The 17,939-nt window shown below is 41.1% G+C and overlaps 1 protein-coding gene across 1 annotated transcript; it reads left to right on the top strand.

Moving 5' to 3' along the window:
• Window positions 1–329: 329 nt before the first annotated feature.
• LOC108278123 (E3 ubiquitin/ISG15 ligase TRIM25) lies at window positions 330–16,141 on the top strand. Its single transcript, XM_053687528.1, has 12 exons — window positions 330–1,090; window positions 2,436–2,531; window positions 2,932–3,165; window positions 3,354–3,513; window positions 3,746–3,802; window positions 4,016–4,536; window positions 6,812–7,420; window positions 10,597–10,692; window positions 10,859–11,092; window positions 14,193–14,352; window positions 14,438–14,494; window positions 14,722–16,141. Exons 1-12 carry the CDS (start codon window positions 500–502, stop codon window positions 15,249–15,251), a joined length of 3,345 nt encoding a protein of 1,114 aa, XP_053543503.1. The 5' UTR covers window positions 330–499; the 3' UTR covers window positions 15,252–16,141.
• Window positions 16,142–17,939: the final 1,798 nt, after the last annotated feature.

Below are 17,939 nucleotides of genomic sequence, written 5' to 3'. Positions count from 1 at the left end.
CAAGCTCAAGCACACCTGGTGCAACTAATGAAGCCCTTGATTAATTGCATCAGGTGTGCTTGAGACAACACCTGTTTAGCATATTTGTACTGTTGTTAGGGATTCTATTCAAGGGGTTGAATAATTATGAAACTGTAGGAGTCAATATAAGTTGCTTTTTAGTTGAATTTGGGGAAGCCACTTTAAGCATTCATTGTGTTGAACTATTTCAATTGATTTTGTTTGATTTGTTCATTGCAAACAGCTGAAAGTCTGGAAATTTTGACCATAAACCTAATTTGCAATGGGGGTTCAATAATATTGATTGCAACTGTATGTAAATCACAGAAAATCACAAAAGAACACTACATGTATTCTTTAAAACCTGAACTCCCTGCCTCTTTAAAGCCACACCTACGCTCTCTGTCACACTACACCACAAACAGAACCAGGAAGCTCTTTTTGCAGAAAACGAAACTCACAAATTTTCCTTTCTGAGTGAGTGTGTGAGTGCAGGAAAATGGCAGAAGCCAGTATTTCAGTAGATCAGGATCGGTTCATCTGTCCAGTGTGTCTGGATCGTCTGAAGGATCCAGTGACTACAACCTGTGGCCACAATTTCTGTAAGGTGTGTATTAATGGCTACTGGGATAAAGAGGATCTGACAGGCGTCTACAGCTGTCCCCAGTGTAGAGAGACTTTCACTCCAAGGCCTGTTCTATGCAGGAACAACATGCTGGCTGAAATGGTGGAAAAACAAAATAAGACTGAACTCCAAGCAGCTTCTCCTGCTCACCGTTACACTGGACCTAAAGATGTGGAGTGTGATTCCTGCACTGGGAGAAAACGTAAAGCCATTAATTCATGTATGGAGTGTCGGGCCTCCTATTGTGAAGATCATCTTAAACCTCACTATCAGGCTCCTGCCTTAAAGAAGCACAAGTTAGTTGAAGCCCGTGCAGAGCTCCAAGAGAAGATCTGCTCTCAGCATGACAACGTGATTGAGATCTACTGTCGTACTGACCAAAGCTTCATCTGTTACTTGTGTACGATGGATGAACACAAAGGTCATGATGCAGTTTCAACTAAAGCAGAAAGAACTGAAAAACAGGTGAGAACTGCATGTTATTATTCTTTTCAAAGTCCGTTTATACAAATTTTTTTTTTGTAAAATCTCATTTCTGTTCAGTTGATTAAATTGGTTTTTATGACTTTCATTCACTGTGAAGTTTTACTAAAAGTCAAAGGGTTGTAGATAAGGAAATGTTAAACGTCAGACCGGTCAGTGCCGTTTAAACAGCCAGAACCCAACAGTGTTCTTACAGAATTGTACAGCAACAGGACAGTGCACAATGACCATGTTAAAGCTCTGTAACAGTGTTGTAAAGACGTTGATGTTTAAATAATTCTTTCATTTGAAACTTCTGTTACATTGTAATGTATTTTATTTTAGACATGTTTACATATGTTTACGAAAACTTACTGCATACTGTGTGTCATGATTTCCCCTTGCACTAGCACTGTATCACGCACCGTGGTCCGAAACCTGAAGGGTGAACTCGAAGCACGTTTGTCATTTAAACCCCTTGTGCCTCTTTGTACTTTGTGAAGTATTACCTGAGTGTTTCCGCGTACCAAGCCTTTGTAGTTTGTTCCTCGTGGTTTGTTTAATAGTTTTTAATCTTGTTTCTTGTTTCTTGTTACGTGCTGTGCCCTGCCTGTTTTATGCCCGTTTGCAGATCGCCTGACCCACGCTTTTGTTTCATGATTTGGGTCTGCCTGCCTCTCTTTAATAAACCTCTTGTCTGCACTCGCATCCGTCCTAACCTCCATTACGTGACACTGTAACAACTGGCAAACAATTTGCAAAAAATGTTTAAAAACTCATTTTCGATTACAGACCACACCTACATGGCGTGAAATATGATTGTGTTAGTGCAAAAAGTGGGGAAAACTCTGAAAAAAAGTTCTGACTGGTTTCCAAAACATTTTGGCAAAATGACCCCAAATGGACATTATGAATTTTCTTTGACCCCAAATCTTGAGGACTCTACATCTTTATGCCTTGTTGGAGGAGGAGGCATCACCCTAAACACCACTGGCATGGACTTCTACTGGTTTAAATTACAGACCTCTAGTGTGGGAACCCGAGCACTAGATAGACAGGTCCCAAAGAGTTCAGACTGATGTATGCTGTATCTTGTGAATCCTTTCTGAGACCCAGTGTCTTGGTCTGTGATAAAGTGGCTAGAGAAAGTCAATTAGGCATCGTATTCAGGGTGAATATTGCTGAACTATGAGAGTTGGAATTTTTTTCCAATTTTACAATTAGGTATACTTTGTTTTTTTACTCTATAATTCTATAGAACAGGAGTGAAATATATTTATTTGCAGTTATTATCGACACACTGAGCTCCTGATGCAGAAATAATGAAATGTATTTTATTTGGTCTTAGAATGAGGTAAAGGAGAAGCAGATGAAATCCCAGCAGAGGATCCAGGAGAAGCAGAAGAAGATGCAGGAGCTGAGACAGACTGTGGACACTATTAAGGTGAGGAGTGAAACACACATACACACACACACACACACACACACACACACACACACACTTTATGGACAGTATAGGGCAGGGGTGTCCAATCTTATTCGGAAAGGGCCGGTGTGGGTGCAGGTTTTCATTCCAACCAAGCAGAAGCCATACCTGAATCTATTGAAAGCCAAGATCAACTGATTAAACAGGTGGAATCAGGTGTGGCTCCTGCTTGGTTGGAATGAAAACCTGCACCCACACCGGACCTTTCCGGATAAGATTGCCCACCCCTGGTATAGGGTCACTGTAATAGAAAGAGATGATCTTTAAATAGAGCTCCATTGTGTGTGTGTGTGTGCATGTGTGTGTGTGTGTGTGTGTGTGTGTGTGTGTGTGTGTGTGTTTGTGTGTGCTCTAACAGAGGCATTCGCAGGCAGCAGTAGATGAGAGTGAGAAGACCTTTACTGAGCTGATCAGCTCCATGGAGAAAAAGCGCTCGGAGGTGAAGGAGTTGATCCGAGCTCAGGAGAAAGCTGAACTGAGTCGAGCTGAACGACTCCTGAAGCAACTGGAGCAGGAGATTGCTGATCTTAAGAGGAGAGTCACTGAGCTGGAGCAGCTTTCACACACACACGATCACATCCACTTCCTCCAGGTAACATTCACTGTCTGATCTACAGAGGGCGCTGTTCCTCACAAAGTTTCCTACTAAAAGCTCATTACAGCAACAATAAATGTTCCTGTCTGAGATCACAAGTGTGTGTTTGGTCTGATTCAGTCTGAGATTCATTCGTTCCTCTCCTACACTTTTCTCCTTCTCTATTATGTGTTTCCTCTCTGTAGAGTTTCCCGTCTCTCTGTGCTTCTCCTCAAAGGGAGGCCTCACCCAGCATCATTGTCAATCAACATCTCTCATTTGATGGAGTGAGGAAACCTCTCTCAGATCTGAAAAAACGAGTCGAGGAGATCTGTGAGGAGGAATTCAACAAAATCTGTCCACAAGGTAAACAAGCAAGCTTTGTAAATTACATCAAGATAAATTTACCAGACAAACAAAGTCAATGGAACATAATCACAAATCCACAAACTAATGTTATATTTATCTGAGAAAATTGTAGTTGATGCCTTAAATTGAAATTTGGAATGTTGACCCACTAAGGTGGCAATTTAATTGATGTATCTGTCTGAAACAAGGCTTGAAACTGTTTCCATGTCATATTTTTGTCTCTCCACAGCTGCGGCACTTCAGATATTACCTTCACAGCAGAAAAGCAGAAAGGATTTTCTGCAGTGTAAGTATAACACAAGTCCCCATCCCCAACCCCCAACACATATCTGTGTTTTGTATTTAAATCTGATATATTTGTACCTGATGACTGATATTTAATATATAAAATATTTAATATAGAGCTGAATTAGGAGGACAGAAACACAGACAGGTGTCTCACACACACTTTTTATATCCTGTGACTAACATCTAAACTGTGGACATTTTATTGTTTTAGATTTCTGTTATCTGACTTTGGATCCCAACACAGCACATCCTTCCCTTATTCTGTCTGAGAAGAACAGAGCAGTGACACACAGTAGGACACAACAGCAATGCCCTGTTCATCCTGAGAGATTTGACTACTGGCCTCAAATGTTGTCTAAGGAGAGTGTGTGTGGACGCTGTTACTGGGAAGTGGAGTGGAGCGGTTTTGCTTTCATATCAGTGTCATATAAAGAGCTCAGCAGGAAAGGGCAGGGTAATGAGTGTGTGTTTGGATACAACAGTCAGTCCTGGAGTCTGGTGTGTTCTCCTTCCTCTGTCATTTTCCGGCACAACAACATTAAAACTGTACTCCCAGGTCCAGCATCCTCCAGAATAGGAGTGTATGTGGATCACATTGTAGGAACTCTGTCCTTCTACAGCATCTCTGGCACGATGAAGCTCCTCCACAGAGTCCACACCACATTCTGTCAGCCTCTATACGCTGGGTTCGGTGTAGGTAATAACTCAGCTGTGAGGTTGGGTGTTCCAAAATGAAATGTCAGTAAAAGGTTTTAGAAAATAAAATTTGAACTGAGGTGTCAGATTTAATTGGCACCCTGTCCAGAATGTACCCCGCTTTGTGCCCGATGCTCCCTGGGATAGGCTCCAGGTTCCCTCTGACCCTGAAGAGGATAAATGGTATAGAAGATGGATAGCTCAAAGTTGTCACGGTTTCCCCTTTAAGCAGCGTGCTGGAGAGCATGTGGGCACGCGTGGACGAGCAAGGTGTGCGAGCGCCCGCTGTTCGTATGTTGACAACCGTGACATGGTTTACTATGGATACGTGCTTTTGTTATGTTTCTGTTATGTCTCCTCCCTGTTCTGTCATTGGCTATTGTGTAAGCGTGTGTCTAGATTGGTGTCAGCCGTCAGCACATAATACGCTCATTATGTTTGTATATATATAGCGTGCCTCTCAGCACACGGCGTGGAGTATTAGATTAGATTAGTTTAGATACGTTATAGATAATTACGTTAGATATAGAGTCTTAGTCACAGTCTCTGTCCATGTTATGTTTCATTGCTAGACTAGTGCATTTAGTCCATGCTGGTTTTTCCGCTCCCAGTTCCTGGTCATAGTTTATGTTTCTTGTTTTGTATTTTGACCTGATTTCTGTGACCGCGGCCTTGAATCCTGCTTTGCCCCGTTTATGCCTGTTTGCCGATCACCTGACCTTTTGCATGTTTTCGTACTACATTTTTGGGTTACGATCTGGATTTATCTGCCTGTGTCTCCCTCAGTAAAACTGTTAACTGCAATTGCATCCGTCCTAATCTCCCTTACGTCTCAAGATGTGACAAAAGTAACTGTCTATAGAACTTGGAGTCAGGATTGCGTTGATAACTTGGCACAATGAACTCGTGTAAACACTCCTGGTTTTATGCATGTAATTGCATGTCCATCGCAGTCTTGCAACAGCTTCCAGATTCAGCCATGAGAATGATTTCAATGCGTTCTACTTTTATCAAAGATGTTTTTAAAGGCTATCAGGAAAAAAAGAGAGACTCTGCCTCTCTAAGATACTCTTTTTTTCATCTTGTTACTGACCTGTTGCCTATTAACCTAATTAGTTTCAAAATGCTCCTCTAGCTGTTTCATTTTAGTAACACGTACTTTTCCATCCCAACCTTTTTGAAATGTGTTTCTGCCATCAAATTCAAAATTAGCTTAATTTTTTCCCCTTAAAATGGTGCATTTCCTCAGTTCAAACATTTGATATGTTTTCTATGTTCTGTTGTGAATAACATGGGTTTATGAGATTTGCAAATCATTGCATTCTGTTTTTAGTTACATTTTACACAGTGTCCCAGCTTTTTTGGAATTGGGGTTGTATTGCAGGGTGCTCATTCACAGCTGATGGTCAGCCCATTGATGGTCAACACCTGACTCTAATTTCACCTTCAATTAACTGCTAATCCTAGAGTTTCACATACTTTTGCAACTCACAGATCTGAAAGATTGGGTTATTTTTCGTCAATAAATAAACGAACAAGTATAATATTTCTTGTCCCATTTGTTTGTCACGAGTCGTGGGTGAGCCAGAAGCAGGTGCAGATAATGACATTTATTGAAGGAAACGTACTAAGAAACGAATACACTATGACAGCTTGGAAAACTACTGTGGCATGAAACAAACACTGAGACATAAACAACATGAATCTAAGACTACTTGGCAGAATACTGTGGCAAAACTAAACATACACTAACAAAATCAAGAAACATGGAACACAGGGGTCTAAGACAACAAAAGACAAGCTAATGGTGCAGACAAGGCCTATATATACACATGAGTGCTCATTACCCAAAACATGAATCAGGTGCAGGTGGTCATGTGACAACTAGAGCAGTGCAGTGGCTGATGGGAAGTGGAGTCCAGAGTTTCCCGATACGTGACATTGTTTAATTGGTTTAATAGTTCTCTTTGTCTACTTTTAGGACTTGTGTGAAAATCTGAAGATGTTTTAGGTCATATTTATGCAGAAATATAAAAAATTCTAAAGGGTTCACAAACTTTCAAGCACCACTGCACAGTATATGATCATATTAGCAAAGATATTTATAACAATTCAGAATTCAATTAATGAGAATTTGTAAATCACAGAGAATCACATTTACACAAAAGAATTCTCTACACGTATTCTATAAAACCTGAACTCCCTGCCTCTTTAAAGCCACACCTACACTCTCTGTCACACTACACCACAAACAGAACCAGGAAGCTCTTTTCACAGAAAACGAAACTCACAAATTTTCCTTTGTGAGTGAGTGTGTGAGTGCAGGGAAATGGCAGAAGCCAGTATTTCAGTAGATCAGGATCAGTTCATCTGTCCGGTGTGTCTGGATCATCTGAAGGATCCAGTGACTACAACCTGTGGCCACAATTTCTGTGAGGTGTGCATTATTGGCTTCTGGGATCAGGAGGATGTGAAGGGTGTCTACAGCTGCCCCAGGTGTAGAAAGACTTTCACTCCAAGGCCTGTTCTATGCAGGAACAACATGCTGGCTGAAATGGTGGAGAAACAAAATGAGACTGAACTCCAAGCTGTTTCTCCTGCTCCCCGTTATGCTGGACCTGGAGATGTGGAGTGTGATTCCTGCATTGGGAGAAAACGTAAAGCCATTAATTCCTGTCTGGTGTGTCTGGCCTCCTATTGTGAAGATCATATTAAACCTCACAATCAGGCTCCTGCCTTTAAGAAGCACAAGTTAGTTGAACCCCGTGCAGAGCTCCAGGAGAAGATCTGCTCAGAACATGACAAACTCAGCGAGATGTACTGTCGTACTGACCAAAGCTTCATCTGTTACTTGTGTATGATGGATAAACATAAAGGCCATGATACAGTTTCAACTAAAGCAGAAAGAACTGAAAAACAGGTAAGAACTGGATGTCATTATTCTTTTCAAAGTCAGTTTATACAAATTCTATGCAGTGGTAGATGCTGGCATAAGCCATATCGGCAACCACCTAGGGTGGCAACACACTCAGGTGTGGCATGGGGGCATGCAGCTTTCAGACACTTGTTCACAGTTCATTTCAGGCAGTTTTACACAGGATTGCGCATGCTCTCTGTTTTGTGCACAATGCAGGCATGCCCCATTCACTGAAAATGAATTCTTTATTGTCTCCTTGTGATATACACCCCCATTCTGCCACGCCTCACACCTCTGCTGCTGTCTGTCTGCTCATGAAAAGTCACCTGCTAGAAACCTCAAATTGGGAAGGATTATTTTATTAGTACCATACAAAAAATAACAAAATGCTTCCCTTGATCCCTAGTTAAAACTATTTTAAAAAACCAATTCCAGAATCAATACATGAATCATTATTTTAATGTTATATTCTTATTTTGTAAAATAAATAAATAAATAAATAAATAATAATAATAATAATAATAATAATAATAATAATAATACATATCTTAATTTGTCCACATCATTTGCACTGCAGTGTCATTCTGCCATTACATCTCAGTATTATTGCTGGTATCATACCTCATGTTCTATCTTGCCTTTTTGCAAATTTCTGACTCATGTCATTTTCACTGTAATTAGTCCCTTGCCATTTTACCTCACATCACTGTACTGCACATCCCCCATTTGTCAGTTGCATATATATGAAGTGTGAAGTGATTTTTTGTTGTTCAACAAGGGTTGTTGTTAAGGAAGTGTTAAACATGTCAAACCAGTCAGTCCACTTTAAACAGCCAACACTCAACAATAATTTTACCGAATTGTACAGCAACACAACAGTGCATAATGACCTTGTTAAACCTCTAAGTGTTGATGTTTAAGTAATTCTTTCATTTGAAACTTGTTACTTTGTAATAAAGCAAATTTTGTTTTAGACACGTTTACATATATTTTCTATACATAGAAACTATGTATTGTGTGACAATTAGAATTTGCAAAAGATGTTTAAGAACTCAGTTTTGATTACAGACCACATCTACATAACATGCAATGTGATTGTTACTGCAAAAAGATGAAAAAAAAAACATGAAAATTTGAGATGAACTTCTGACTTGCTTCTGCTTTGTGCTAGATCAGGGGTTCAAAAACATTTTAGGAAAATGACGCCAAGTCCTGACCATCCTACATTTTTATGCCTTGTTTGCAGTGGAGGCATCACCCTAAACACCACTGGCATGGATTCCTACTGCTTGAAACTACATACCCCTAGTGTGGGAACCCCAGCAGGCCCCAAAGAGTTCAAACTGATGCATGCTGTATCTTGTTAATTATTTCTGAGACCCAGTATCTTGGTCTGGGATAAAGTGGCTAGTGAAAGACAATTGGGCTGCCATTGATTAGGAAAACAGGCTACAACTGTAGAGATCATAAAAGTGTGAAGGAGACAGTACGAGAGTCGGTGATCCCTGAGAGAGGGTGCATTTATGCTTCAGAGTGTCTCCAATCCATTAGAGTGATGAGGGAGTAGAGTGTATGCAATGTTTCAAATGGAGAGAGACAGTATGTCTGCAATGCTTCACAAGATGGGGCTGATGTGTAAGGGGTGAGAAGAGACACAACGGGTGCGAGCTTAGAGATGCCTTACAGGTGTGTTTCAGTGTGGAAACGTTATCTTTCGGATACATAGTGACAGAGGTCTAGTGTTCACTTGTCACGACATCAAGGTAGAGTGAAAACCACTCAGTTTTAAAAGCATTTATATGTAGAAGAATTGAGGAACATTCCCCATACTTGAAAGAGATAGTGCAAAAGCAGCAAGTTGTGAAAGCACCATTGCCTGACTGGTGTGCATAGCTGTAAACAGTGGTAGCTATAACAGTCGCATGGTATACCAATACTAAATACTAATACAAGCCCAATTCCAAAAAAAGATGAGGCACTGTGTAAAACGTAAATAAAAACAGAATGCAGTGATTTGCAAATCTCAAACCTATATGTTATTCACAATAGAACACAGAAAACATCAAATGTTTAATTTGAGGAAATGTACCACTTTAAGGAAAACAATAAGGTAATTTTGACATTGATAGCCGCAATATGTCTCAAGAGTTGGGATGGGGCAACAAAAGGCTGAGAAGGTAAGTGTTACTAAAGAGTATAACAAGTCTTAGGTGGGAATCAAACTGGGGTCTCATGTACAAAGTCAGTGAGTTTACTGGCAGAGCTATTCCCCACATGATGACCCCAAGAGCAGAGGCAACTAGGCAGAGATAATCCACAATAGAGTCTTTACTGACTAAAAGCAACAATAAGGGGACAGACAGACAGGCCCCAAAACACAAACAACACAGATTTAGCTTGCAAGAGAAAACAAGTGCTATAGGCCAAAGACTAAACAATGAGGCATAGTCCAAGGCTGCTTAAATAGGGGAAAACCCAGGTGAAACAAATCAGGCCTAATGATTAGCAGAGTTCAGCATGAGTCTAGAGAGAGGTGCCCCCTACCAACCAGGAGGGGCATTGCAGTCCAGTGAGGCGTGCATACAAAAAGAAACAGCCGGAGGAACATTTTGCAACTAAGTAGGTTAATTGGTAACAGGTCAGTAACATGATTGCGTATGAAAAGGGTATCTTAGAGAGGCAGAGTCTCTCAGAAGTAAAGATGGGATGAAATTTAGACTGATATGTTGCTCTAAAACCTGTATATACCTTTCAGCATTGATGGTGTCTTTCCAGATGTACAAGCTGCCCATTCCATAGGCACTAATGCACCCCAATACTATCAAAGATGCAGGCTTTTTAACTGAGTGCTAATAAAAAGCCGGATGGTCCTCTATAGTCCTCTTAAGTTTAGCGGGCGTGGCATCCATGATTTTTTTTTCTTAAAATTGTACATTTCCTCACTATAAACATTTAGAATGTTTTCTATGTTCTATTATGGATAACATATTGGTTTATAAGATTAGCAAATCATTGCATTCTTATTTTACACAGCGTACCAACTTTTTTGGAATTGGGGCTATACACTACAATTCTATAGAACCTGAGTCAAATGTATTTATTTTAGGCATGTTAAATGTTAACATTGCCACACTGAGCTCATGATGCAGAATGATTAAATGTATTTTATTTGGCCTCAGAATGAACTGCAGGAGGAGCAGATGAAATTCCAGCAGAGGATCCAGGAGAAGCAGAAGAAGGTGCAGGAGCTGAGACAGAATGTGGACACTATTAAGGTGAGGAGTGAGAAGAGACATTCCTCTAAACATTCTCTCTCTCACACACACACACACACAATGTAGACAGTATAGGGTCACTGTAGGAGAAAGTTGATCTTTAAATGGAGCTCCATCATATATGTGTGTGTGTGTGTGTGTGTGTGTGTGTGTGTGTGTCTAACAGAGGCGTTCACAGGCAGCAGTAGATGAGAGTGAGAAGATCTTTACTGAGCTGATCAGCTCCATGGAGAAAAAGTACTCTGAGGTGAAGGAGTTGATCAGAGCTCAGGAGAAAGCTGAACTGAGTCGAGCTGAACGACACCTGAAGCAACTGGAGCAGGAGATTGCTGATCTTAAGAGGAGAATATCTGAGCTGGAGCAGCTTTCACACACACACGATCACATCCACTTCCTCCAGGTAACACTCACTGTCTGATCTACAGAGGGCGCTGTTCATCACAAAGCTTCCTCCTAAAAGCTCATTACAGCATTTACATTTTTTCATTTAGCAGGTGCTTTTATCCAAAGCGGCTTACAAATGAGGAAATATAAGCATATATAAGGAAATATAAGATTTTTTTAATTGAGCTCTAGAAAAGCAAAGTGCCAGAGTAGAGGTGTGAAAGTCAGAGTATGTTTTTTGTTTTGTTTTTTTAAAATGAAGGATGATGTGTGGTTGGCTTTTGAGGGGTTAATTACATGCTCATGGAAGAGCTGGGACGTTTGTTTTTTTTTGAAGATAGTGACAGATTCTGCGGTCCGTATTGAAGTTGGAAGTTTATTCCACCACTGAGGGACAGTTAGTGTGAAGGTTCTGGAAAGGGACCTTGAGCCATGCTGAGTAGGCACTACTAAGCTTCGGTCGTTAATCGATTGCAGATTGCGTGAAGGAACGTAAGCCTTCAGGAGAGTGTTGAGGTTGGGGGGGTGGGGGGTGGCTGCTGTTCCAGACAAGGTCTTGTATGTGAGCATCAAAGCCTTGAGTTTGATATGGGCAGCTACAGGAAGCCAGTGGAGGGAGATGAAGAGGGGTGTGATGTGGGTCCTTTTGAGCTAGTTGAAGACCAGACATACTGTTGCATTCTGTATCATCTAAAGGGGTTTGATGGAGCTGGCTGGGAGGCCTGAGAGTAGTGCATTGCAGTAGTCCAGTTTTGATATGACAAGAACCTGGATTAGTAGCTGTGTAGCCTGTTCGGGGAGATAGGGTCTGATTTTCTTGATGTTATACAGAATGAACCTACAGAACCATGCAGTTGTTGAAATGTGGTCTGTAAACTTGAAGCTGTTTAAAAAATGTCACTCCAAGGATCCTGGCTGTCCTGATTGGCTTGAGTGTGGTTGAGCTGAGCTGTGCAGTGAGGTTGTGGTTGATTTGAGGGGCAGGCTGGGATGACGCTGAATGAAAAGAAGCTTAGATTTTGCAAAGTTGAGCTTAAGGTGGTGTTCCCTTATCCAGTCCGAGATGTCCGAAAGGCAAGCAGAGATTCGTGCAGAGACAGATGGATCATCAGGCTGGAAGGACAGATAGAGCTGGGTGTCATCAGCATAGCAATTGTATGAGAAGCCATGAGACTCAATCACCTGCCACAGAGATTTAGTATAAATAGAAAAGAGTAGTGGTCCCAGAAATGACCCCTGAGGAACACCAGTTGTGAGTTGCTGAGTTTCAGAAATACCTCACTCCACAATACCTTGAAGGATCTGTCTGAGAGATAGGATTCCACCCAGCACCCAGCAGCAGTCATTCAGATGATGCCCAGGCTGGAGAGAGCTGACAGTAGGATCTGATGATTCACAGTGTCTAAAGCAGCAGAGAGATTGAGTAGGATGAGGACAGATGATCTAGAGGTTAATCTTGCTAGTCATAATGTTCCAGTGACAGAAACCAGAGCAATCTCTGTAGAGTGACTGCTTTTGAAGCCAGACTGATTGGTTTCCAGGAGGTTGTTCTGTGTGAGGAAAAATGGAGAGTTGATTGAAAATTTTGGAAAGAAAAGGGAGAAGGGAAACAGGTCTGTAGTTGTCAACCACAGCAGGGTTAAGTGACAGTTTTTCTAAGCAGTGGGGTAACCTTTGTAAGTGAGGTAGGGTATGTGCCAGTAGAGAGGGATGTGTAAAAGATATGTGTGAGTGCAGGTAATAGTGTGGGAGAGATGGACTGAAGAAGGTGAGAAGGTATAGGGTCAAGAGGGCAGGTTGTGGGATTGCTAGAGAGGAGTAGTTTTGAGACATCAGTCTCTGAGAGAGGTGAGAAAGAGGTCAGTTGAGAGTTACATGGTGGAGGAGTCGGTCTATGTGTGTCTGTGGTTGAGAACTGGTTCCTGATTGATCTAACCTTGTTGGAAAAGAAAGTGGCATAATCGTCTGCAGTGAGAGAGGTAGGGGGAGGAGGGGGACAGAGAAGAGAAGAAAAGGTTTTGAAGAGAGTACAGGTGATGGGAGAGCTGCCAATCTTCTCTTGGTAGTATATGGCTTTAGCAGTGGAGATGCTATGGGAAAAAGAGGAGAGAAATGTTTGGTAATTGGTTAGGTCAGTCGGATCGTTAGATTTATGGCATTTCCTTTCAGCTGCTCTTAGTTTGGCCCGGTTGTTAGACAGGGCTTCTGAGAGCCAAGGGCTAGGACATGATGTGCGAGCTGGTCTAGAGGTTAGGGGGCAGATGCTGTAAAGAGAAGATGTTAGAGTGGAACATAGCATGTCAGTTGCGGTGTTTAAGTCCAGTGAGGAGAGGTGGATATCAGAGGAAATTGAGGTTGTGACAATGGAGATGATGTGTGAGAGGGAAAGGGAGTGAAGACTGTGATGAAAGGAGATTGAAGGTGGAGACAGTGAAGGGGGTGAGGGGAGATAAATATAAAACTGGATAAAGAAATGGTCAGAGGTGTGGAGAGGAGTAATAAGAAGATTTTGTGTGTTGCAGTTACGTGTGAGGATGAGGTCGAGCTGTTTGCCGGCTTTGTGAGTTGTTGGGGTGGCGAACTGTTTGAGGTCCAATGTGGGAAGGAGTGCAAGAAAATTAGCTGCATGCAGCTTGTCTAGGTGAATGTCACCGAGGACCACAAAAGGAGTCCCGGCATCCAGGTTGGTGCATAGTAGCATGTCAAACTCTTTGTTGAACTTCCCCAGTTGACCTGGAGGATGATAAATAACAAGAAAGAGCATTTTGGCTGGGTCAGTAACTGTAACAGCATGAAATTCAAAGCAAGTGTAGGAGCAAGGGGGAGAAAGACATGTAAATTTCCATTTTTGGAGACAAGAGAACCTGTACCATCCCCTTGTCTGTTGGGGCGTGAGGTATGGGAGAAGTTGAAGTTGGAGGCAAGGGCAGCGGGTGTGGCAGTGTTCTCAGTATGGAGCTCAGTCAGAGCCAGCACACCGAGGTAAATAAATGGACAGGAACAATAAATGTTCCTGTCTGAGATCACAAGTGTGTCTTTGGTCTGATTCAGTCTGAGATTCATTCGTTCCTCTCCTACACTTTTATCCTTCTCTATTATGTGTTTCCTCTTTGTAGGTTTTCCCATCTCTCTGTGTTTCTCCTGGATCTGAGGACTCACCCAGCTTCACTGTCAATCAACATCTCTCATTTGATGGGGTGAGGAAATCTCTCTCAGATCTGAAACAACGAGTCGAGAAAATCTGTGAGGAGGGATTCAACCAAATCTGTCCACAAGGTAGCAATTTAATTGATGTATCTGTCTGAAACAAGGCTTTAAACTGTTTCCATGTCATATTTCTGTTTCCATTTTATTTCCACAGCTGCAGCATTTCAGGTATTACCTTTACAGCCGAAAACCAGAGAGGATTTACTGCAGTGTAAGTGTAAAACACACACAAACAGCCCTTATCCAGCGCAAATTACATTTATCACATTTATACAGGTGAGCAATTAAGGGTTAAAGGCCTTGCTCAAGGGCCCAGCAGTGGCAGCTTATTGGTGCTGTGATTTTAACTCACAACCTTTCAAGCAGTTGTCCACGTTCTTAACCACGGAGGTACAACTTTCCATTAACATCTAACCTATGCACATTTTATTGTTTTAGATTTCTGTTATCTGACTCTGGATCCCAGTACAGCACATCGTCAACTCATTCTGTCTGAAAAGAACAGAGTGGTGAAGCGCAGTAGGACACAACAGCGATATCCTGATCATCAAGAGAGATTTGACTCTTGGTCTCAGGTGTTGTGTAAGGAGAGTGTGTGTGGATTCAGTTACTGGGAGGTGGAATGGAGTGGTGATGTGTCCATATCAGTCTCCTATAAAGAGATCAGCAGAAAAGGAGGCGGAAGTGAGAGTTTGTTTGGATTCAACAATCAGTCCTGGAGTCTGCAGTGTTCTCCTTCCTCTGTCGCTTTCTGGCACAACAACATTAAGACTGATCTCCGAGGTCCAGCATCCTCCAGAATAGGAGTGTATGTGGATCACAGTGCAGGAACTCTGTCCTTCTACAGCATGTCTGACATGATGAGGCTCCTCCACAGAGTCCACACCACATTCATTCAATCTCATCCTCTATACGCTGGGTTCTGTGTAGGTAATAACTCAATTCTGAGGTTATGTGACTTGAAATGAAATGTTAGTAAAGGAATTTACAGAAACTATAAGAGAGGTGTCAGATTTAATTTCACCCTGAGCTACAATGCCTCTTTTGGGTGTACAAACTGTAACACTAATTTCTCTTATTATAATTTTCTAATGGCATCTTTTCTATAGATTAATAAATTACATAAATAATATCTTATTGCAGAATGCAGGATGTTTCTAGAACAAAGAAATGTTATGAAGCAGACTATTTAACTGTATGCTGTCACATACCGGGACATAAGAGAGGTTGAGGAGGGATGCATGTGCAGTTAAAGATGTTTATTAAAGAGAGAGGCAGGCAGACAAATCTAAATCGTGATACAGAAGCATGGTCTAATAACATTCAAAAGGTCAGGCGATCGGCAAACGGGCATAAACAGGGCTAGGCTGGAATCAACACGAGAAACAATGTCATTAACATGAGACGAGGAAACAATCGCTTAATAAAGCGGTAAACTCAATACTATATAATTTGCACAGAGACACGAGGGGTTTACATGACGAATGTAATCATGGGTTAAACACAGGCCAGCTGAAAACGATGACACACATTCGGGAAACAACTAATGACAAAACAGGGGAGGAGACAGAACATAATCATAAAAAAGCACGTGTCCAAAGTAAACAAAGGCACTGTCATTGAAAACCGAAAAGTGTGCGTTCGCTGAGCGCTCGTGCACCTGGCTCGTGCACGCGCATGCGCTTCAGTTTTCCGAGCTCACTGCAATCCTGCAGCGCTGACTCAAGGAGAAATCATGACATATGCACTATTAGCAAATGTATTGTGCTGATCTGAAAAATTTCTAATGTTTCAAAAATTCTGTTTTGGGTTTGCCAAAGACGGTTTCTTTTGAAATAATAAAACTTACTCAAACTGCTGTGTCTTTCTGCGTGTCTTCTGGTGGAAACACACCCTACTGTGTGTTAAAGCCATTTTTTATTTTATATCTTTAACCATTGTCTGGTTAAGGGCCTGGATAATATACAGTGCTCTCTGAAAATATTCAGACCCCCATCCGTATCAATCTGCAAAAATAATACTCCATTATAATAAAAAGAAATAAACAAATTTCTTGTGTTAAATTAAAAAAATAAGGTAACTACAATGTCAGATGTGTAGAAGAATTCAGAACCTTTGCTGCTATCACATTCAAAACTGAGCTCAAATTAATTTTCACTTACCATCTCTGAATCTCATCTTAGCCCACTCTTCCACCAAAGCTTTTGCAAGTTCTCAATCCCATTTGGGGGGACACATGGTTACATGTAATTTTCTACTGCAAGGACGATCAGCTGTCCTTCCTGTCTCCCTGTAGCACTGTCTCAGGCGTCTTACATTACAGACATTGCAGTTTATTGCTCTGGCCACATTTGCAGACCTCATGCCTCCTTGCAGCAGGTCTATGGCATGTTCATGCAGGTGAGCAGGCATCCAAGGCATCTTTCTTCTGGTGTTTTTCAGAGTCAGAAGAAAGGTCTCTTTGGTGTCCTAAGTTATTGTCACTGTGACGTTAATTGACCCTGATTAAAGCCCCAGTTCCAGCTGAAGAAAACCAGCCCCAAAGTATGATGCTGCTGCCCCATGCTTCCCCATGGGGATGGTGTTCTTTTGTGCCAAACACATCTTTTGGTATTATGGCCAAAAAGTTAATCTTTGGTCTCATCTAATGTCATTAGACATTAATCCACAGGGTTTTGGAAAATTGGATGATTAATTAGAACTGTTTTATTTAGTTTAAAAAGTTTTCCATCTTGCCACCCTACCCTGTAGCCTAGACATATGAAGAATTTGGGAGATTATTGTCACATTTAGGGAGCAAACAGTTCTTTCAAGAAATTACTGCAATTCTTTTAACGTCGATGTAGGCCTCTTGGCAAACTCTCTGACCAGTTTTCTTCTGGTCTTCTCATCATATTTAGAGGGACATGCAGTTCTTAGTAGTGTCCCTGTCGTGACGTATTTTCTCCTCTTGTTGATATATGCAATGCCTTGGAAATTGTTTGTAATCCTCCTCTCCTGATTTATATTTTTCAACAATGAGATCCCATGCCTGCTTTGTAGTCTTTCTGTGGCCCATGGCTTTTGTAGTTGGATATTATCAAGAAAACTGATTCTTATTGTATTTCACTTTAATTAACAGGTTAACATTTTATAATAAGGTAGAAAAGTTTCTGACACGATTTATGGGTGTGTAGATTTTCTAAATCCACTGTGTGTGTGTGTGTGTGTGTGTGTGTGTGTGTATATATATATATATATATATATATGTATAGCTATTTTATCACTATTATGTTGCTTTGCTTTAAAACTTTAATAAAGTTGAAGAGTCAAAGCTTGTTACTCGAGTGTCTTACTTTAATAAATCCTGTTTAAACTGTGTGTATAACCTGACTGACTGTTTACTTGAATAAATGTAAAAAAATATCAAAATGATAGCTAACATTTTTCCAGTTAAACATAGAGTAACCCATGAGAAAGATATTTGTATAGTTTTAAAGTTTTAAGTTGACACAAAGATTTTTACTGCATGAATTCACATTCTCATTGCTGCCTCTTTACACACTCTGTCAGCTTGATTACAATTTACTGACGCCTACTGGTTAATATAATAATGTAAGCTGGGTGTAACACCTCCATGTAACCTACTATAGAAAAGTCCAAAAATCAGATTGTTG

This window comes from Ictalurus punctatus, chromosome 17 (genome assembly GCF_001660625.3).
Source record: "Ictalurus punctatus breed USDA103 chromosome 17, Coco_2.0, whole genome shotgun sequence".
Lineage (NCBI taxonomy): Eukaryota > Metazoa > Chordata > Actinopteri > Siluriformes > Ictaluridae > Ictalurus > Ictalurus punctatus.
This window is presented reverse-complemented; position numbering and strand designations above follow the sequence as displayed.